Source organism: Lissotriton vulgaris, unplaced genomic scaffold, assembly GCF_964263255.1.
Source record: "Lissotriton vulgaris unplaced genomic scaffold, aLisVul1.2 SCAFFOLD_1508, whole genome shotgun sequence".
Lineage (NCBI taxonomy): Eukaryota > Metazoa > Chordata > Amphibia > Caudata > Salamandridae > Lissotriton > Lissotriton vulgaris.
In genome coordinates this window covers 144,839-165,066 of record NW_028250127.1, presented here as the reverse complement: position 1 = coordinate 165,066, position 20,228 = coordinate 144,839, and the positions used below count along the sequence as shown (strand labels likewise).

General features: G+C 43.6%; 1 protein-coding gene across 1 annotated transcript in view; it reads left to right on the top strand.

Moving 5' to 3' along the window:
• Positions 1–20,228, top strand: part of LOC147663358 (FH1/FH2 domain-containing protein 1-like) — a 483,979-nt gene that overhangs the window by 405,346 nt on the left and 58,405 nt on the right. The window contains exon 6 of the mRNA XM_086950500.1: positions 12,867–12,961. Coding sequence (XP_086806626.1) covers positions 12,867–12,961 — 95 coding nt within the window. The remainder of the gene's footprint in view (positions 1–12,866; positions 12,962–20,228) is intronic.

Below are 20,228 nucleotides of genomic sequence, written 5' to 3'. Positions count from 1 at the left end.
CTCAGACCCTGCCTGAAGTTCAGTTTAATCCGCATTTCAACCAATGTTATGTTGCTCAAGCCTGACGTATGATAGACCTCACTATCCCAGTATTGCTCATTTTAACAATGGAACCGTCTCCCTGCCTACTTGGGCCCTTCTGTTTCCCATCTACGACCTGTTAACTGCACTTTCAGGGCACCCCAGTCCAGCAGACCCTACCAGTCAAGTGCTACAACCTTACTCATGGCTCTGCTGATGCACCTCATTCCAGAGCCCCACCACCCGTGAATACCCCATCCTAAATATCGCACAACTTGGTGGAGTCAACACATAATTCCCCCCATTTTTACGTCCTACAAAGACTTCTAATTTTGTCCCAGACATACTGGTTTTGGAGGCTTGGGCTTTGTGCGTGGATTGGTTTCCTGCATTGTGTTCTTTGGAGGTTGTACGTTGTCGGTGAACCACTTTTGAACAGTGTTTACAAGCCTTGCTTACCACAGGGTGTTCTTGGCTTTTTGTAGGTCGCAGATCTGCTTGCCCAGAAACACTCCTCTGTGCACAATGAGAAGACTGCAGTAGTCACACGGTGCTCTCTGAGCCTCGGTCTCAGAGGATGTCGCTCTAACCCTCACATAGTTGAAGGAGCCAACAGTGCAAAAAGATTAACTTGCCAGATCCTGCCGTAACCTGACTGAATCTGCATGAGTGCTGAGACTGAGTGGTTTAGGCCAGCAGGCGCAAACCTAGGCTATGAGGAAACTAGGAGTACAGTCTCTTTCTAAGCTTAGTACGGCACTTCACTGCCTCCTAAACATCTGTGGACTGCAGTGACATCCCCATGACCAATCCTGGTTTGTCGTGGACCCAAAAAAGTCCAGATGTCATCATTAGTTACTTTCCCTGCCATAAAAGAACTTTAACAAAGACAAACAAGCATTGGCATAGCTAAATAGGTCTCGCTTTTGGACCTTACAAGTATTTAGTAATGCAGCACAATATCCTTGGTGCAAGAACACCAACTGTTGCATGGCTAAACACTTAAAAGTTCCCAAATGGCGAGACCTATTGGCTATGCCAATGCTTGTTTGCTTTTCTTCTTTTAAGACCTATGAAATTATCCTGAACCCCACTCGACAACTTAATGAATGAACCGCTTCAGGTATGGATGGCTCCGTAAGCCAACCCCCAGCATTTCTTCTTGAGCCAACAGTGCTGTGGAATGATTACTCTCTTTAATTTATTCAGTAAACTATTTATTTCTTTTCTTCTAAATGTCAATTTGCATTTTCTGGCACTTGGATGATCTCTGCCTTGCAGCGCTTCTGTACGCAGCTTTGTTTTGCAAGTTATGATTATTAGCAACTGTGCTTCCTAAACCTGGTTGAATCCAACTAAAGCGTTGATACTCGTATAATTTACAACTTTATCTTGCATGGTAGCCTTATGTATGGCCTGACCAGCAGGTTCTGGACCATTGATGTGTAGATTCTTTGCAACACTTCCGTTGTCTTCACTTGCTTTACAGCGGCTGGAGCTGTGCTTTGACTTCCCATCCATGAAGCTTCGATTCCGTACTTCCTTAACGACACCCGAGGCACGCATGAGCAGTTACTTGGACCATGCCAAACTCTTTGGGAGGGCATGGTCATTCTTCGGGTTACATATCCCCTGTATCGTCAGCAGTTCTATTGTCCACCAGCGTGTGCAAGGAGGGGCTGGGCAATGGGAGGAGGGAGAAGGAGTGGTTAGGGCACTTTTGAATGAACGTGTCAGTTTAGCCGGCAGTCTTAGGCTGGCCAAACTGACATGCGTACTTAGGTTTCTCCAACCCAGCATTATTGCACGGAGAAATAACACAGACTCCTGAGCGAGCATTAATCCAGCCCGCTCAGGCCAATCCCCACGCTGTTCTCATGCTTAAGAGCAGCACAGGAATTGGATGGCCAAGAACTGTTAACAGAGGAGCATGAGGCAGCAGACAGCACCAGATAAGTCTTTTATTATTATTATTTTCATTAATTTCCCCCGAGCGCTCCCCCAGCGCCTTACCCCCTGCAATCCTTCCACTGCTACTCTTTATCTGCGCCGGCCTCCACTGCCAGCTGTACTGTTGTCCGGATCCCTAATTCTTATTCTTTTAATTAAAGGTGAACATGGATTCTTTATGGGCTTCCTTAGAGGTCTATTACGTGGCTACCCTGTGTTTGGGTAGAACACCTCCCAGCACTGCTCAAATGACTGCAAAAGTCTACTTCATTTTACGATTTAATCATCAGTAAAGCATCAAAAGTTCATTGTTGGTTTAACATTCCATTAGTTTCATGGTTTATGTTTTGACTTCACAATAATACTTTCTCAAGTTCCACATCCGATACAAGCAAATTATAATGATCATGTGTCCCAATGAATTTCGGGCTCTATTATGGCCCTTCGTCAGGGGATACTCTACAAAAAGAAAAAGGAGGATACTGTAAGCTAAAGGTAAGAGTGCGGTGATGTTCAGTTACAATTCCAATATTTGTGCTAAAAAATATAGGTGTCTGTGAAACGTGCATGAACCCGATGTGTACAATCGTGTGTGAGCATGTCAATTACAAGTAGTTGTGCTCAGGGTGATAGAGTAATCAACAGGACCCATTCAAAATAAACGTGTTGTGGGATGTTTAACAAAAAACTGCGTGTGGTGTGCTGTTTAGAAAAACATGGTGGAACCCAACTCGTGAAAAACTGATGCGCATTAACCAATAGGTCTATCCAGTAATTCGCTATACATCTTAAGTGAACTTGAAACATGCAAATGTTAGGAGCATGCTACAGAATCACTCCGTAAACTCACTTGAACTTGCTCGTGGCACGAAACGCCTGTGAAGCAATATGTGGAAAGCACCCGGTTAGCAAATGATTCCTTGTGGTCACACGGATGTGTTAAAAAGATTTCATATAGTCACACGGACGTGTTAAAAAGAGTCCTCATGTGAGGTACTTACATTACGTGTGGCGATAATGCGCTCGATGTGTGGTGGTCTATCCATAAATCGATGTGTCGGGTTATCAGGAAGTGGCGTCTCGGGGATAGTTAAATGAATGGATGTGCGGGTCACGTGTGTGTGAATCAACATCAAAGATGGGATAAGTTCATCTTAATGGGCGCCATCTTGGAATGGTGTGTGCGTGTTTTACCAAATACAAAAACCTAATGTCTTTATCATTCTCAAGTAAATTGGTATGTTGCTTAATGAAACAACCTAAAAACGGGGCTACCATTTGAATTAAACAACTTAGGTTACTGGATAAACAAATAAACAAAATATCGACATTAACCAAGGTGCAGGAAAATAAAACTGGTACATAAACACTCTCAACTGCTCATTGTTACTCATAAGTAACATAGGAATTCCAGTCTGTCATTCAACCCGTGCGGTTGCATGGTCGCCATATAGCGAATCCAGAAGTTCTCTCTCTTCAACAGTGTGTTCTTGTTTTGTCTGGTTTTTTGAACTTGTTCCAATATCAAAAACTTTAGTTGAGCCACAGTATGATTTTTATCCATAAAGTGTGCTGCCACTGTAGATTTGGTGTTCTTAGTATGAATGTTGCTTTTATGTTCTAAAATACGAGTTCGTATTTTCCTTTCTGTATGCCCGATGTAGCTGAGGCCACACGGGCATTTCAACATGTAGATCACGTTCGTGGAATTGCATGTGGCATTGACCCTCAATTTCACTTTGTGGCCTTTCATGGGATGGTTGGTAACATTTCCTTGGATGGTATTGTTGCAGTTGCTGCAATTATAACAAGGCAGTAATCCCTTGTAGATTGTGGTTTCTTTGTTGTCTTTTGGTCTCGTTAGTATCTCCTTCAGATTCCGTCCTCTGGTATATGCAAAAATCGGTTGTTGTGCAAAGATGTTAAACTCCGGTTCTGTGTTGAGTAGGGGCCAGTGTCTCAAAATGATTTTCCTAAATTGATTGCTGGTGGTGGTGTATTTAGACACCACTACTATTCTGGTATTTTCCGTTTTTGCTTTGGTCAATAACAGATCCTCTCGTTTTGCCTTTTTGCTTCTGGAATATGCCTTATCCAGTATCTCCTGTGGGTATCCACTTGTTTTAAACTTTTGTAGCATCTGCTTTTGTTGTTCATCACTTTCGGTCATTGAGGATACTATTCGTTTAACTCTCAGGAGTTGAGAGTAAGGTAGGTTCTGTTTGAGACCAGGACAATGAAAACTTTCGAAATGCAATATAGAATTACGATCCGTTGGTTTCCTAAAGAGGTTGGTTAGGATCTGATTGCCCTGTTTGCTCACTTCTATATCCAGGAAGTGGATCTTGTTCCAGGTGAATTGTATATGGTCGTTTATTTGGTTCCAGTTTTCCAAAAAGTTAAGTAAAATGGTCCGATTGCCTGCCCACAGTATAAGGATGTCGTCTATGAACCTTAGGTAAAGTTTGCCATGCAATTTCCATAAGTTGTCATTCAAAATGTGTTTTTCTTCGAAGATCTTCATGAATGTGTTAGCATACACTGGCGCGGCACAATTGCCCATGAAAGTACCACATAGTTGATGATACCAGTTATCGTTGACCGAAAAATAACTATGGTACAGCGTGAATACTAATAGTTCCATTAAGAACACTTGTACATCCTGATCAAGTGTAGATGTTGCTAACACTTTCTCCACTGATTCAATGCCCAAGTCTTGGGGTATCGAAGTGTACAGTGAACGTACGTCCACTGTACAAAACAGTAGTGTTTGTTCTCCCAAAAGGTTGATGCAGTCGTTGAGTTTCACCAAAAAATCGGTAGAATCTCTGATGTATGATGCAGCTTGTAGCACATAGGGTTGAAGGTACTTGTCCAAAAATGTGCCTGTGTTCTCGTGTATACTACCTTTAGTGGATACTATCGGTCGAAACGGTGGCTTAGTTCAATGTTTATGTATTTTTGGTACCATGTACATGGTTGGTGGTCTTGGGTTATTCGGTGTCAGATATCTTTTGACTTTCTCATCAATAGTTCCATTATCAAAGGCTCTTTGAATGATTTTGTTAAGAATGTCCGTGTACTCCATGGTGGGATCCGTTGCAAGGGGAGCATAAGTGTTGAGATCAGAGGTATGATTTGTTCCAAATAATAACTGGTGTCCATTATTACTAGAGCACCTCCTTTATCGGCTGTTTGACAGGTGATAGCTGGATTGTTAGACAACAATTTCTGTAGGGTGTTCATTTCTTTCTTAGACAAGTTGCTTCGTTTGTTCTTAGGTTCAAAGGGAAGTAAGGAAATTTCATGTTTCACTTGATTCTCAAATGTGTCTATGATCTTATGGCTCAACGGAGCCATGAATGTACTATGGGGACGTAGCCCTCTCAACATATCAGTTTGTTGTGGTGCCATCACGAGATTTTGAAAGTAGTGTTGTAGCCGTAAATTGCGTGTCAGTTTGAAGGCACTGACTTCTAGTTCGAGTGTGTTGGTCCGTGTAGTTGGAACAAATGATTGTCCCTTTTGCAAAGTGCGTGTTTCCTCCGTTGTGAGTTGATATGTGGAAATGTTTATTACTAGGTTATTCTGGTCATTTATTTCCTGCGTGGACCTTTTTTCTTCTCTGGTTCTGCTGGTGTCTTTTCTACCTCTGTGACTTTTTCCGCCTCTGCGGATTTTCCCCCGCCTGTATCTTACAGGTCTCACATATTGTGGTCTTGTTGGACAAGGGTGGGCACCCAAAGTTCAACCCTCATAGTGGTGAAAGGTTACCTCCTTCACCAGGAGTTAAGCAGCACAGGCATGGTGGTGGCAGCATACTTTGTAGTGATCAGTAGTAGTGAAGAGGTCCTTTTTTACCCGTGCACTGGAGAGAGGTTTACAGGCTCACTCACCTTTTTAAAGTTTCGCTGTTGTGTGCTTAACTCAACCCTTGGCCTACATCAGGTAGATGTGGAGTGCTGCACAGGAGTAGTGACTCTGCCCTGGTTGTGTGTGCGCCTGTGATGGAAACGGTACAGGTACAGAACGGTACTTTGCAGTATGTGTGGTGAGTGCATGTATTGATTGTATGAATTCCTGTAAGGAATGCATGACACACAAGATGTAGTGCTGTGCAGTGCATGTGCAATGAGAGCATGTGCTGGGTGTATGTGTGCTTGTGTGAAGTACAATACATGAAGGGGTAAAGTATTATACAGCAAACACAAAGTAAGTGCATGTGCTGGCCATGGGTGTTTTTGTAAATAGCACACCCTGGTTAAATATAGAAAAACTTTTGCATTGAACAGTGTGCACATACTAGAGTTTGTGCTCACTGCAAGTTTACATGTAAGGGTACAGTGCATGGAGGTACTAGTGCTGAGCAGGCAGGGTGCCGTGAATGCACACTGAGTAAATGTGCCTGCAGTGGTACATTACATGGAGGACCTGGGTTCCATTTTGGGAATCCCAGGCCTGCCTGTTGAAGTCATGAGGCGGAGCAGAATCATACCAGACAGATTTGTGTTTTGCTGCATTCTTGTGAGCTGAGTGAGACATACTCTGGAGAGAAATAAGAAGAGACTCCCTTTACACTTCAAAAGACTTCTCTTTTATTCAGTGCTAGAACAAGAAAGGGGCATGACAATTCTAAGGAAGGGTGATGGGGCTGTCAAGTGGATCATAAATGGTAGGTTTGGGGCCTAGAATTAACCTTTTGATGCACATATTATTGTGGCTGAAATCAAGGTGTGAACTCTGGTCCTTCCCATGAATTATGTTGCAGGACGATCCGCTTCAATGTCTTGCCTGCTTTGATACAGTCTTTCATGAGGAAAGAAAAAAATCTAGTTTTCACTTCAAAAGAGGCAGAACCCCAACATAAAACATAAAAGACTTGGGGGTAGATGTATCAAGCTATTTTTTAGTCTCAAACGCTAAAAAAACAGCGTTTGCGACTGAAAAAGAAATCCGAGATGTATGTAAGAAATCACATTGCAAAATAGGTTATCGCAATTTTTGCGATTACTTTGCGAATGTTGAAAATCTGCGAATTTCTTTGCGATTTCTTATTTTGCATAGTTTTAGATTTGCGAAACTCGCAAAAAAGAAATCGCAAAATAAGAAATCGCAAAGAGATGTTTTAAATAATCGCAAATTCCGAAAACATGAAACTCGCAAATTAAGAAATCGCAATTAACACTAACTACAGTCAGGCGGTAACCAAGTTGAAAGTATAAAATTGACCCCACAATGCAATTTCAACTGTCATAATGGCTGGACTTTACCTGATAGCTAGGAGGCTGCTCATTCAAGCCCTTGCACAGAGGAGACTGAGGCAGGAGAGAATCTTCAGACTGCCTATTACGCTTTTCCAGCAAACAGAAGAGGAAATCTTTGAGAAATACAGACTGAACCCACACACCATTTTGGACCTCATTGATGAATTGAAGAACTTTTTGGAACCTGAAACAGCCAGGACCCAATCAATTCCTACGCATGTGCAGGTATTGTGCTCACTGCACCTTTTGGCTTCTGGTTCAAGGGTCATTGCAGAGGTTGGAGGTGTGTCTCAGAGTCCCTGTCACGCTTTTTTAAAGGTTTCCCATATTGCCATCACTCCACCAGCTGCCACAGAGTATGTCTATAGAAATAGAAAATGTTACCATTCCATCAACATTCAAATGGTGTGCAATGCAAAGTACATTATCACTGATATTGTGGCTCAGTACCCAGGGAGCACTCATGACTCCTATATCTTTAGGCATAGTGGACTTCATAGACGTTTGAGTGCTGGCCAGTTTGGAGAGGGTTATCTACTAGGTAAATATACTTTCATCCTATTATTATTTTTTAGAAAAATTCCCTTTTTATGTTAAAGTAACACTCGTTCATTAATTCTCATCATGCAGGTGACAGTGCCTGTGCTGTTCGTGATTTCATCATGACACCATATCTTAATCCATCAAATGTACATGAAAGGAGATATAATAAGGCACACCGTTCAACACGTGGTGTAATTGAAAGGACTTTTGGAATTTTAAAAAGCCGTTTTCGTCGCATTCACAAAAGTGGTGGTGCTTTACAATATAATCCTGCAATGTGCTGTAAAATTGTAACTAGCTGTGCCATGCTACATAACATGGCCATGAGAAAAGGAACTGAAATTGAAATGAGTTACTCAGATACATCTGATGATGAAGAAATACCTCCCCTAGAAGAGCTGCAGCAGGAGTAGGAGCTGCTGCAGGACGGCAAAGACATACTGAGATAACACACAATTACTTTTAGGTTAGAATATAAATACCAAACATGTAAGAAGTTTCAGATTTGAATCTTTCAATTTTGAAAACATTGGGCATACTGCTTTCGTGATACCAGACCTGTTAATGCACAGGTAATTCAACATATGTTTTGAATGAAAAGCAAGTGTAAGCTTTAGTTACAAATTCAGGTTTTCAAAAAAACGTATTTCCTGCGCTGCCTGTTAGTAGAGCGCTGCACAGATTCCATGCTTCTATTGGATGCAGCATGGCCAGCATTCCTTCCACTCCTGCGCTGAGTAACGTCAGATGTAGGTGTAGAATTACTGCTACTCCTACTTGATGTCTCCTCCGTGTCAGAAGCTTCAAAAGTGCACTTGCTCCTGAGTTTACTGTTTGTAGTAATTCTACTGCCGAGGTAACTTTATCTAATCCTTTGGCAACACTCCTTGTGCACTCACTGACCACTCGTTGCATAGTAATACTACGCCTAGTAAAATTAGAAGTCACGCTACACAGTCTGTTGATGGCTTTCCAGTAGCCAAGCATCCTTGCATGGGCACGGCGCGCTGCCCCGTTTCTTGAATCCTCTGAACGTTCAATGGCCAAACAAAGTCTATCCATAAATGAAGCCATTGACCTCATCCCATCAACCATGCCTGCATTATGTTTATTTAATTTGCACAGCTGCCTGTTAATGGAGCGTAGGGACTTGTGTTGTTGGCGCTGCACGTGCAACATGTCCTGCTCTAATCCAGCAAACACACTAGGATTGTCCTCTTGTCCAACCCTGCTGCTCCTTGACCTTTCCATTGTATAAGCTCTTGATCTTCTCTGTGCCTGAGATTGCTCTACATGTACTGGTGTAACAACTGCTTCCTGTACACTCTCTCTTAAACCTTCATGTTCCATGTCATCATCTTGAAAAGGAGGCAGAAGGGCAACATGTCTCCGTTTTTGCCTGACAATTGGAGTGGTGTCAACTTCATCATTTGTACTTTCTTCAGCGGCAGAAACATCTTGGATAAGTGCTTCATTGTCATCACTTTCCTCCATGGATTGTCCTGCATGTGCTGTGGATGTAGATAGAGATATATGAGTTTGATGTGTGGATTACTGTATGAGTTTAATAAAGTTTTCCTAATTTGACTCAAATATTTTCATTGTGTATTTCAATCTAATACTAAAAAAAGGAATGTCATTTTCTTTGAGGATGTTGGGTAAAATAGCAATTTGAAATGTAAGAACTACTGCCAAAATGCATTCCCACTGACTGCGACTCAGGGTATCTGGCTTGAATGAAATCCTGCTGTGTTTTTGTACTAAATTGAAACACATGCATGACCCACAACTTCACATACATACATACTTGCTTCTTACCTTCTGATCTTTGTGATGGCTCAGAGCTGTCAATCTGTGCAACCCCACTCACTCTCTCAGGCAAGAGAGTGGCCTCAACAAGCTCCTCATGAGGAGTGGTCTGCTCAGCAGTGGATGTTCCCCCGCCTGTCTTGCTGGATTCCTTTATTCTTGCAGCAAGTTTTTCCTTGGACCGGAGGTGCATGTCATACCACCTTTTGCGCAGCTCCTCGATGGTACGTGGTGTAACTCCAACTGAATTAACTTTTTGCTGGATTTCTCACCAAATTTTTCTCTTGCGAGCCTCTGGCACTTTCAGTGCTTGTTTTCCAAAAAGCAACTCATGGTTGCAAGCCATCTCTTCAATTAGTCTCCTGTTCTTTTTCAGAAAACTTCTGCTTTCTCTTCCTCTTTTCTCCAGAAAAACCTTCCTGTGAATTTTCAGGCTTCATGATGAAGTGAAACAGGTCTGCACAGCTGCCAAACAATCTTCCAACTGCCACTGGGTGTGGCTCAGGCAAACAGGTACAGGTAATCAACCACACTTCCTGACTGTTTGAGAAAAGGAGAGTGTGTACTCCGTGAGAGTCAGTATTGTGCTTTTTGGGTTGAATACCCGTTCTTTCAGATTTTCATATAGAGGACACAACTACTTCGATTTGCAGTGTGACATCTTTATTGTTGTGTTGTGAGACATAGACAGCCGACACGTGTTTCGCCCACTACTGGCGAGTTGCGCCGGGGCTTTCTCAAGGCTATTTACCCAAATGCAGCGTATAATACAACTGTTTCCATATTGTCAAAATTCCAAAACAGGAGTTTCAATACTCGCAGAACAATACCGAATGCCGAGAGCCGCGGGCAGGGACCCAACTGCAGCGACTAGCCTTCTGCAATCTTACAGAAGAATATTGTTCTGCGAGTATTAAAACTCCTGTTTTGGAATTTTGACAATATGGAAACAGTTGTATTATACGCTGCATTTGTGTAAATAGCCTTGAGCAAGCCCCGGCGCAACTCGCCAGTAGGGGGCGAAACACGTGTCGGCTGTCTACGTCTCACAACACAACAATAAAGATGTCACACTTCAAATCTAAGTAGTCGTGTCCTCTATATGAAAATCTGAAAGAACGGGTATTCATCCCAAAAAGCACAATACTGACTCTCACGGAGTACACACTCTCCTTTTCTCAAACTCACTTATCCTTACGAAGCTCAAGAGGTCCAGAGCTTTGAGTGTGTGTCCTTCTACCTATGAAACCAGCTTATTAAGCGTTGTTTAGCCTTGGAATCTTTGGGCCTTCCCTGCCTTGTTAGTAACACTTCCTGACTGTGATATCATCAGCCTGTTCCTGCATTGGCTGATTCCCGTTTTTTGCGATTTCTTATTTTGCGAATTTCGCAAATTAAGAAATTGCATAATATTCGCAGAATATTCTGCAATTTTTTTAAGAAAAAGCAGAATATTCGCAAAAAAGTACATACATTGCATTTTGCGATTCGATATTTGCGATTCGCAAAAGATCGCAAATTAGAAATCGCAAAAGGCTTTCTTGATACATCTACCCCCAGACCCTAAATTACATTTTGATGTCTGGGAATGGACTATAAAAAGGGGAGGTTAAGACCCCAAAATGTGCCTTCTGCCAAGCAGCCAGACTGGCTGTGTAAGAAGGGGACTGAGTGTTAAGGCCTGCTTGTCCCCCTGCTGGGTGAGGAGACATCACCCTGGACACCAAGATCCTCTTCCCTGGAGCCTGGAGCAGCAGCGCCTGCCTGCTTGCCAAAAACAGTGTGCCCTGTGAGGAAAAAGAGTGTGTTGGAGAGAGTGAGGTCCAGTGAGGAGCCCTGCAAGAGGACTCCCTGAGCAAAATGAGAGGCTAAGCTGTGTCGTTTGTAAAACACCCATGTGCCAGGAGATAGCCACTAGAGACTGAGCTAAGAGTAAAGTCCTTTATGGCCCTGGGCGAGCCGGTACCGCCGCACTGTGGTGACTCCATATGCCAGAGGGGCCCCCAGTAAAGTAACTACTGCTGCATCGTTGGGACCTTTGACCATCTCGGCCTGGGCGTTTACACCAAGAAAGTCGGCACTAAGTACTGCGGCAACCCCTAATGACAAAAGGGGCTGCTGGTACCAATGTGCCAAAGGATTCATGTTGCTACCCAAGGGAGAGCCTAAGGCTATGTTCCGTGGGATTGACCCACACTCTTGGGTAACTGCACCTGACTGCCGTGAGGACTGCTGAAGAGGCCGTGGACGACAAACCCTCCCTGGGCTCCAGTTGGAAGTGGAGAAAGGATTCTCTAATATCCTAGACTTCTGCCCCCACACCCTCAGCCTGGTAAAGCTGGGAACTGCTCTGACAACATAATAGAGGCTGCGCTGCTGGGTGCCGCAGCGTGGGCCGCGAGCAGTCAGACTTCTCCGAACTGAGCAGGACTTGAGGGACTCCGCTGAACTCCTCCATACTCCCGAGAGCAGGTAAGTGATTAACTGGGCCAGTTGGTCTCTGGATAATTCGCTGCTGATGGTGCCACGTTGCCATAAACACTTTTGACTAAAGTCCTGAAAAGTCCATCAACTCGTGAGCATACCTAATAGTGTACATTCCTTGGATGTGGCCACAGTGAATGGGTAATAACATTTTACACCAAGGAGAGTGGGAAAGAGATTTGCCTGACAACTAATGTAGCCCTAACCTCAATGGGGCTGTGTTGTTGCTTCTGAATGTTGTACACCTTTGCGTCTATAGAATTCAAAATAAAATATCACTTTTCTTTGTATGAAAGCAGGTATTTGACTGGGCATTGAGTCATTGTTTTTACAATGTGACGTTTGAGGAATGAGTCATGTTCACTAACCTGTATCTACACTGCCCCTGAGACAACCTTCACTGCTCGACTACAGCTGCCACTGAGAGTCAAGTGCAGAAGGGGTACTTGACTCAGTTGCTCGGGTCCATAGTAGATTGGGCCCCATGTGATATGGGGTAACAGGCCTCAACCACCACAGTTTGGTCCAGTAGCCCCTGCATGCCCTGTGTCCCTCTTAAAGCGGTTTTGACAGTGTCCCCCAAAAAATATTGATTCAAGGCTTTATACCCTAGTGAGAACAACTCTGTCATCATGTGATGTTCTCTCTATTTCATCCTATGTCTAGATACCAAGACATTTCAGTATTCTGTGACTGATAGGGCACAATAAATATTCATTAGATGATTAGTTCACAGAATGTTATGCACTAGTGAAATTATTTCAGTGATTTTGAATTTTACTGTATTTTCTGCAGCTCTCAGTCAAATCATGCTTTTTGTGGACGGGATGATGGGTGTTATAAACCACAATGAAACTGTCCAGTGGCTGTACACGCTCACCGGAAGTCCAGTAAGTTCATCTAAATGTACGCAGTGTTGATTGCTCATTTTCACCATTGAAATTATACCCATCACTCCTTTCTACCAAAAATATAAAATCGTCAGTACAAATGCCACTGGCTTTGGGTAAGTATGGCAGCATGTGAGCAATGTTATGTTAAGTTTAAATACGACCATTTGTATGATGTATTCTACCATGCGTTATGCACTTTCTTAACTTGGATGCCTTTTTCCCAGTGGTTGGGTGGTTTCCTTCGATCAACTTGCATAGTTGCTGTGGTTATTAGAGATTAATGATGAGTTATTAGAGGTTAATGCTAAAATAAAATGAGTTAGATCGTGCTAAAATTATTTTTTGTTTTTTTAAACAATCTTTTATTGTGTGTTTTATAGCTACATTTTACAACATACAGCACGAATTACAGTGTAGAGGCGAACTTAAAAAAAAACTAACATGATTGCCACACTTAGAACACTACACTTTCATCACTTTCAAGACAAGTTATTATAGTAATGAGAACGGTTGCAGGCTGTGATAAGTGTATTTGATGTGTCTGAGGGTACACGAATTATATAAGTATGTGAACAGCAATACAAAGAACCTTTTGAAACACCAGATATTAAACACACCTGGTGTATGTAGTAAACTTAACAGTACAGTACCATTGTTGAAGACAAATGTATAGAGGACATAATTGTAATGTCCATAATGTGCTGATTCTGCAGAGCGTTGCGTTAGACTAGCGAGAATCGACTACTGCAGTTGATTAGGGGGGCGATTAGCATCACTCAGTTAACAGCTACTCCAGCAGTACTTCCCAGCTGGCTGCTATGGGGTATTTGCGCAGGCCTTTGGTGTCTTCGCAGTGCAATGTCTGACTCTCAGCCTGAGTCCCAACCCCCATGGATAACGCAAAGGCGGAAGAGCGGGGAGTTGAGGCGACTAACACCCAGTGGTACAAGTGGGCCTGATCGGAAGGGCACGGCATGCCCCTACTTTTAAAAATGATCTCAGTCTGTTCCCCTACTTCTTTCTTTGAAAAAAGCATCCCGGGACGGCAAGAATAGTCCAAATTAAAAACGATAACTTTTCTTTCAGCTTAGTCAGGGGCGGCTAGCACTTCTCTGTTGAACTCCAGATGCTGCAGCAGCCCCTCCCTGAGCTCTCAGACTGAGGGCAGGCCCATTGTCATTCCGATTGAGGCTGATTATCCCCTTTCAAATGACAATGCGCCTCCGCCTGCTTTTAGCATATCATGCTGAGTTAGTGATTACAGAGGATCTTTCCCCAGACAGAGTACTGTGGGGAACTTGCCACCATGTGAAATTTGTCAGTTATACACAGAGTCAACTGGGCAGGAGCAATAAAGGGACAGAAGAGGAGACAGGAAAGCAGAGGTGATGGGGCGGGAGAGGTGATGGGGCAGGAGAAGTGATGGGACAGGAAAAGTGACGGGACAGGGAAAGTGACGGGTCAGGAGCAGTGACGGTACAGGAGAGGCGATGGGGCAGGAGAAGTGACAGGGCAGGAGCAGTGATTAGGCGTGCGCAGAAGAGGTAACCGGGCAGGAGCGGTGAACGGATAGGGGCAGTGAACGGATAGGGGCAGTGAACGGATAGGGGCAGTGAACGGATAGGGGCAGTGAACGGATAGGGGCAGTGAGCGGATAGGGGCAGTGAGCGGATAGGGGCAGTGAACAGGGTAGGAGAAGTGAACGGGGCAGGAGAGGTGACGGGGCAGGAGAGGTGACGGGGCAGGAGAGGTGACGGGGCAGGAGAGGTGACGGGGCAGGAGCGGTGGACGGGGCAGGAGCGGTGGACGGGGCAGGAGCGGTGGACGGGGCTGGAGCGGTGGACGGGGCTGGAGCGGTGGGCGGGGCTGGAGCGGTGGGCGGGGCCGGAGCGGTGGGCGGGGCAGGAGCGGTGACTGGATGGGTAGGAGCGGTGACTGGATGGGTAGGAGCGGTGAACGGGGCGGGAGCGGTAGACTGGGCAGGAGAAGTGCTTTTTCCTGAATTAAACCTCAAATAAACATGTTTATCCATTGTTTGAATTAAATAACGTTATAAGCTGTAACTGGGCAGTGAAATGCTAAGCGTACAAAAAACTGGTATGTTTTGCAATTTCTAGCCACACTCCTGACTCCGCCCACTGATCCAATCTTCGGTTATTCCTGCCCCCTGATTCTCCACCCACAGTTCCCCTTCTTTTTATTCCCCACTCGACTACTGCTAACACCTAGAGTGATCTGCCACTTGGCAAGGGGGCGCACCAAATCTATGACTCGTGTCACAGCTATCTTTTTCTAGTTCAGCATATCAGACTCAACAGGCACACCCAGTGGCGGCTGGTGACATATGAAAGTGGTCAGGCGTAAAAGTTCCGGATGAGTGCCTTTTGGCGAGCGGGTGTAGCCCACGAGCCCATCTGTCATGGGAGTTTCCGGGGGGTGGGTCCCTCCGTCCCTCCCTGGGAAATTTTTAAAAACAGAGTGGGCTAATGGTGCATCTTCAAACCGATGTGAGAAAGCAAGAAGGTTAATAAAGCAATTGTAAAATTGTAGTTATGACATGAATAAAGAGATCTCATATGATAATGGCATAGGTAGTTGTTTATTCAGTATGACACCGTCTAATGGCCATTTGCCGCTAGTCATTATTCTTAAATTAAGGGCATAATGTTATCTCAAGTTTATATCACGTTAGACAGTTGGTAAGTATATTTTCCTATTTTTATCAAATTCAATGACACGTATTGTTAAACAAATTGTCGGTTTTGCACTTATCAATTGATATGAAGGGCGTTTTGTCACATGTCATGCAGTGCAAATGTCAGCATGAACTTTCACCAATTCAGTTTTCAGAAAAACACACTTGTGTGCCTTCACGGCTGCCCATCCTTGAGCTATAAGCAAGGCTACTTGAATTATGCAGCAGAGAATGAATAAATTATGCAGGCAGGGTGGACTAAATTTAGCAGCAAGAAAACTGCAGTTTTGGGGAGCAGTCAAAAGTCTCCTAAAAAAATTAGTGCACTTCCTGTCCGCATCCTTGCTTCTAGGCTCATTCAGGACCCCCTCAAGGCGCAGTGCCTCCCTGCGCAGATACTAAGACCGGCGAGGGCAGAAGCACACTGTTTTCATAGTGTCTGTGTTCACACACCAGCACCAAAAACCTCGCTCTTGCTTTACTAATGAGGTGGAAAACCGCGGCCGGGCTGGATTATCAAGGACGCTCAAGAGCTAAGTTTAAGCAGGTGTAAACCAGACCAAAACAGTCTACATAAATATTGCTGCTTCTTATTTAATGCTGAATGCACCCTGGTAGAAGTAAAATGAGCACAAACTCTTATGTCACTTTTTGGAAAGCTATGACTAAGGACGACTATGTCAAAAATAACGGGTTATAAAATAAAATCAGCATAACTCAGCTTTTGTTATTAGTATACCTTCCCAACCACAGCATACTCTCACATGTCAAACTGTCACAGTGCGCACTATATACAGGGCATAAGTCACAAAGCCGTTTTGGGTGAAGTAGTCTCAAAAGGATTCCGGGGGCGTCAATGCATTTGCTGCTGAATAATTGTGCTCTATGACTAGTACCAACAATTATTCAGTGGTAAAACGTAGGAAGTTAAAACGAGGTTTGCGTTTAGAATTTGCAAATCTACACGGACTTGTGAGTTAAGGGGCATTCAAAACTGCTCTCAGACCCTATCCCACTCTAGAATGTGCTAGAGGTTTGCTCATTTAAAGGATGGAGTCAGTCCCCTTCCTTAGTGAAACGGGTAACGGAGCTCCCTACATTTTGTGAGAGTAAGGAAGGGGTTTCGTCATGAGAAATAAGCATCATCCCCGTGGAGATGGAAAATGAGAAAATATGTGCACTTTTAGTGTAGACTGCCTTGCCCCAGAGCTGTGTGCTGTAGGGTAGCATTTCTTATGCTAGACAGAACATTCTTCTATGATGGAACTGCCAACTCCAATACTGATGGATATTTTGGGAGGAAACATTTCTTGACCTCAGTCTGCAAAGTATGAACTACAATCGATTATTTTATTTGTGATTGCAATGTTAGACCATGGAGTGAAGGTAGATTCACGCATGGAATTGGGAAGGACTTGCTTGAATTGAACAGATAAGAGATCATTTGATGTGATAAAAGATCATGCTGGACTAGAGGTTGTCAATTTTAATAGTGTTTCTCGATTTAGGATGTCATGCACACCTCTAGATTTATACAAAAGGTGGAAAATAACCACCTTTACATCATTCAAAGATAGATTTTTTTGTTTTGGACAATCAGTGGTCACGGTGCAATGTTGCATGCCCTGCATTTACCTTTTATTGGTAAACTGTTTGGGGTTCCCTTGCTAGGTGTGATTGTTAAGGTATTGATAGTTTATTCCGCTCTCCATCCTTCACCCATGCTGTTCCCCAGAACTGGACGAGCTGGGGGCATATGAACTGACATATGGTACATTCTCAAACACAGCATTCTCAGACAATTTATTAGGAGTTTGTGATTGGCAGTCCACTATTACTAGTGGACTTCACTTCTTTCCCCTTCTTTTAGGTGATTCCACTAGCTGAAGCCCAGGTTGAGGGTTAAGCTGGGATATTTTGATTGTGGACACAGGGGTCCTCCCTAGCCCTACAGATATTAACTACTGCTGCTTCTTTGTAAGTTGACCATCGAGTGCAAACATAGGAAAGCAATCCCTGGGCTTCTTTTCAGACTTCATCCGTATTTCTGTTGCTTTCTTGGTTTTATTCCAGGCCTTTTGTAACCTTTTTCTAGCCCTTTTTGTAAAGGATAGTTGCACACTGGGACAATTGTGGAAAACAGAAGCATTTACAACATGGATTCCATCATTGTTAAACTCATCTGCTAGGAGACCCTCTCAACCGTTTTTACCACCAAAACTGGCTCAGACTTTGAGGTATCCTTTATTTTCTCTGTTGATATTTTAGCACTACAAACCATTTGAACTACTAATTGGTCATTTTGAGCAAGCAAGTGATCTTTCTGAGCAATTATAGAATCATGATTATGGCTCACACCTAAACTTGGACCAAGGTTTGATAGAGGTAATGCTACAGGCTCCGGCCTTGATTGGAAATACTTGTTTTTACTTAGTCAACAAGAGATCCTACTATAACTGGAAGTTCTGAGACATTGTCTGAAATATGTGCAAGGTGCAAGTTAATTGATTATTTACATCGAATTGGGCTCTTAAAACCAAGTCAGTTAAGTTGTGGAGTTTAGAATCTATCCCTGCAATGTACAATGCAAGGGTGTTTAGCAACTCCACCTGAATATTTAATTTATCAGAGTGAACGTTTAGAGCAACTGAAATTGAATCCATTGAGTATACAAGTTCCCCATGCCTCTATATCTGTCAAACGTTGATTTTTGGGGGATCTTATGCTCTCAGAATAGGTTGCAACATATTTAGCCAAAAAGGAGATGTCTGGAGAATTGTCCATTTGATCTAACTCTATGAAGCCTTGTTCTGATGCTGTAGTTTTGTTGAAATTATTTTTTTGTGGGGTTAGCGTTGGTTCTAAATCAAGATGCTTACAACTTGTTATAGGAACTGGGCTAAAAGGATCCATTTCGGATCTTTCTTTCAAATGATCAGTAGCAGAAGCAAGCTCTCCTAAACTAGAAGTTCAAGGGTGCTTTTATTGGTCGTTTTGGTGGTGACATCTATGATTTCTTAGAGATCTTTTGAATTTGGTGGTTACCACCCAGGCATATTACAGAATTATCATTATCACTAAGACTGTATTTTGATACATCCTGGACCAGGCTAATATCCCTAGTTGTCATAATTGAACATGTTTACTGCACCAGCTCCGGCACTGGCACTGAAGATATTTGAGGGGAGAATGGATCACAGCACTCTGCGTTAGCACAAATTTATGCTTTTACGACCATTGAGTTTGCCCCAGCCCTTTATTTGTTGCACCTTTAAAGGGGGTGTTTGCACAGTTAACATCAATACCCTTATTTGCTAGGGCCTATAGTATATGGCTTGCCATTCCTTTTCTGAGAGATCTCTCCCCAACTCTCTCCCAGCGTTTCTGACCGGCCGAGGGCCGCGGGGGAGCTGGAGGACAGATCATCTTATAGAGTTCTGTGATCAGCTTTCGGTCTGACTGCTTGGTAATAAGCCATTTCTCATAGGTCGTCGGCTTTCTACCTACTAGGGGACATATCTCCGGCTGCATCCGCCAGTGCCTGATTTGGAAGTATTGAAATTGTTTCGGATCTTTGGTGTTGTATAACTGTGGTAGATCAGAGAACTTAAGGAACCCTTCGAGGTCGAATAAATGGCCCGTGACATTGCACTCCGAGGTACGCCACTGGGAAACGCTTGCCTCTCCATCCCCAGTGTAAATTCAGGGTTGTCGAATAATGGCGTGAGCGGCGACGGGAACCGTGTCCCATACGCGCATCACTGTGCTGGGTGATTGGAGATTTGTTAAGGTATGTTGGTCTATCAGGTCGCCTCAGGAAGGGTATCTTCCAGAGAGATGACTGCGCCATCGCTCTGTCTTGAAAGAGCCTCCTCTTCTCTGATGTGGTCCGGCTCCATTCCACCAGGTATCGGAGTTGCGCCGCTTGAAAGTATCTTAGTATGTTAGGGATCCCCAGTCCTCCTTCAACTGGAGGTCTGTGGAATAGGTCTCTATGTATCCGTGGCCGCTTCCCGGCCCATATGAATTGTTGCACTGCTTCTTGCAGCTTGTGTATGGTTCTCATGGGGGGGGCAACTGGGATGGGTTGAAAGATGTATAGTATTTTAGGTAAGATGGACATCTTTACTTCAGCGATGTGGCCGAGAAGTGATAGTGGTTGTTTCTGTGGACACAAGGACGGGATATTTTTTACGTCGATCAGTAATGGCGCCTACAGTGTGTAATGTAATTCTTAATGGAAAAGGTTTGTCGGGCGGTGCCACAGAAAGGAGGAGAAACCCACAACCTCCCACATGAACCAGAATCCCAAAACAAGTTAAGCAAAGGATCTGTGCACACGCCTACTTATCACAGTATAAATGCTGTAAGTGATTGTACAAATAATACAGAAAATGATGAAAAGAGGTTGATAGATGTGTTCTTTCAAATCCGGTTTATTCCAGATACCCAGCCAACACGTGTTTCGTCAGGGAGTTTACCCAAGACTTCCTCAGGGCTCTACAAAATGCATAATGGTAGCAGGTTACATACATGTAATCACACCACATGCATTAATTAGTACTTTAT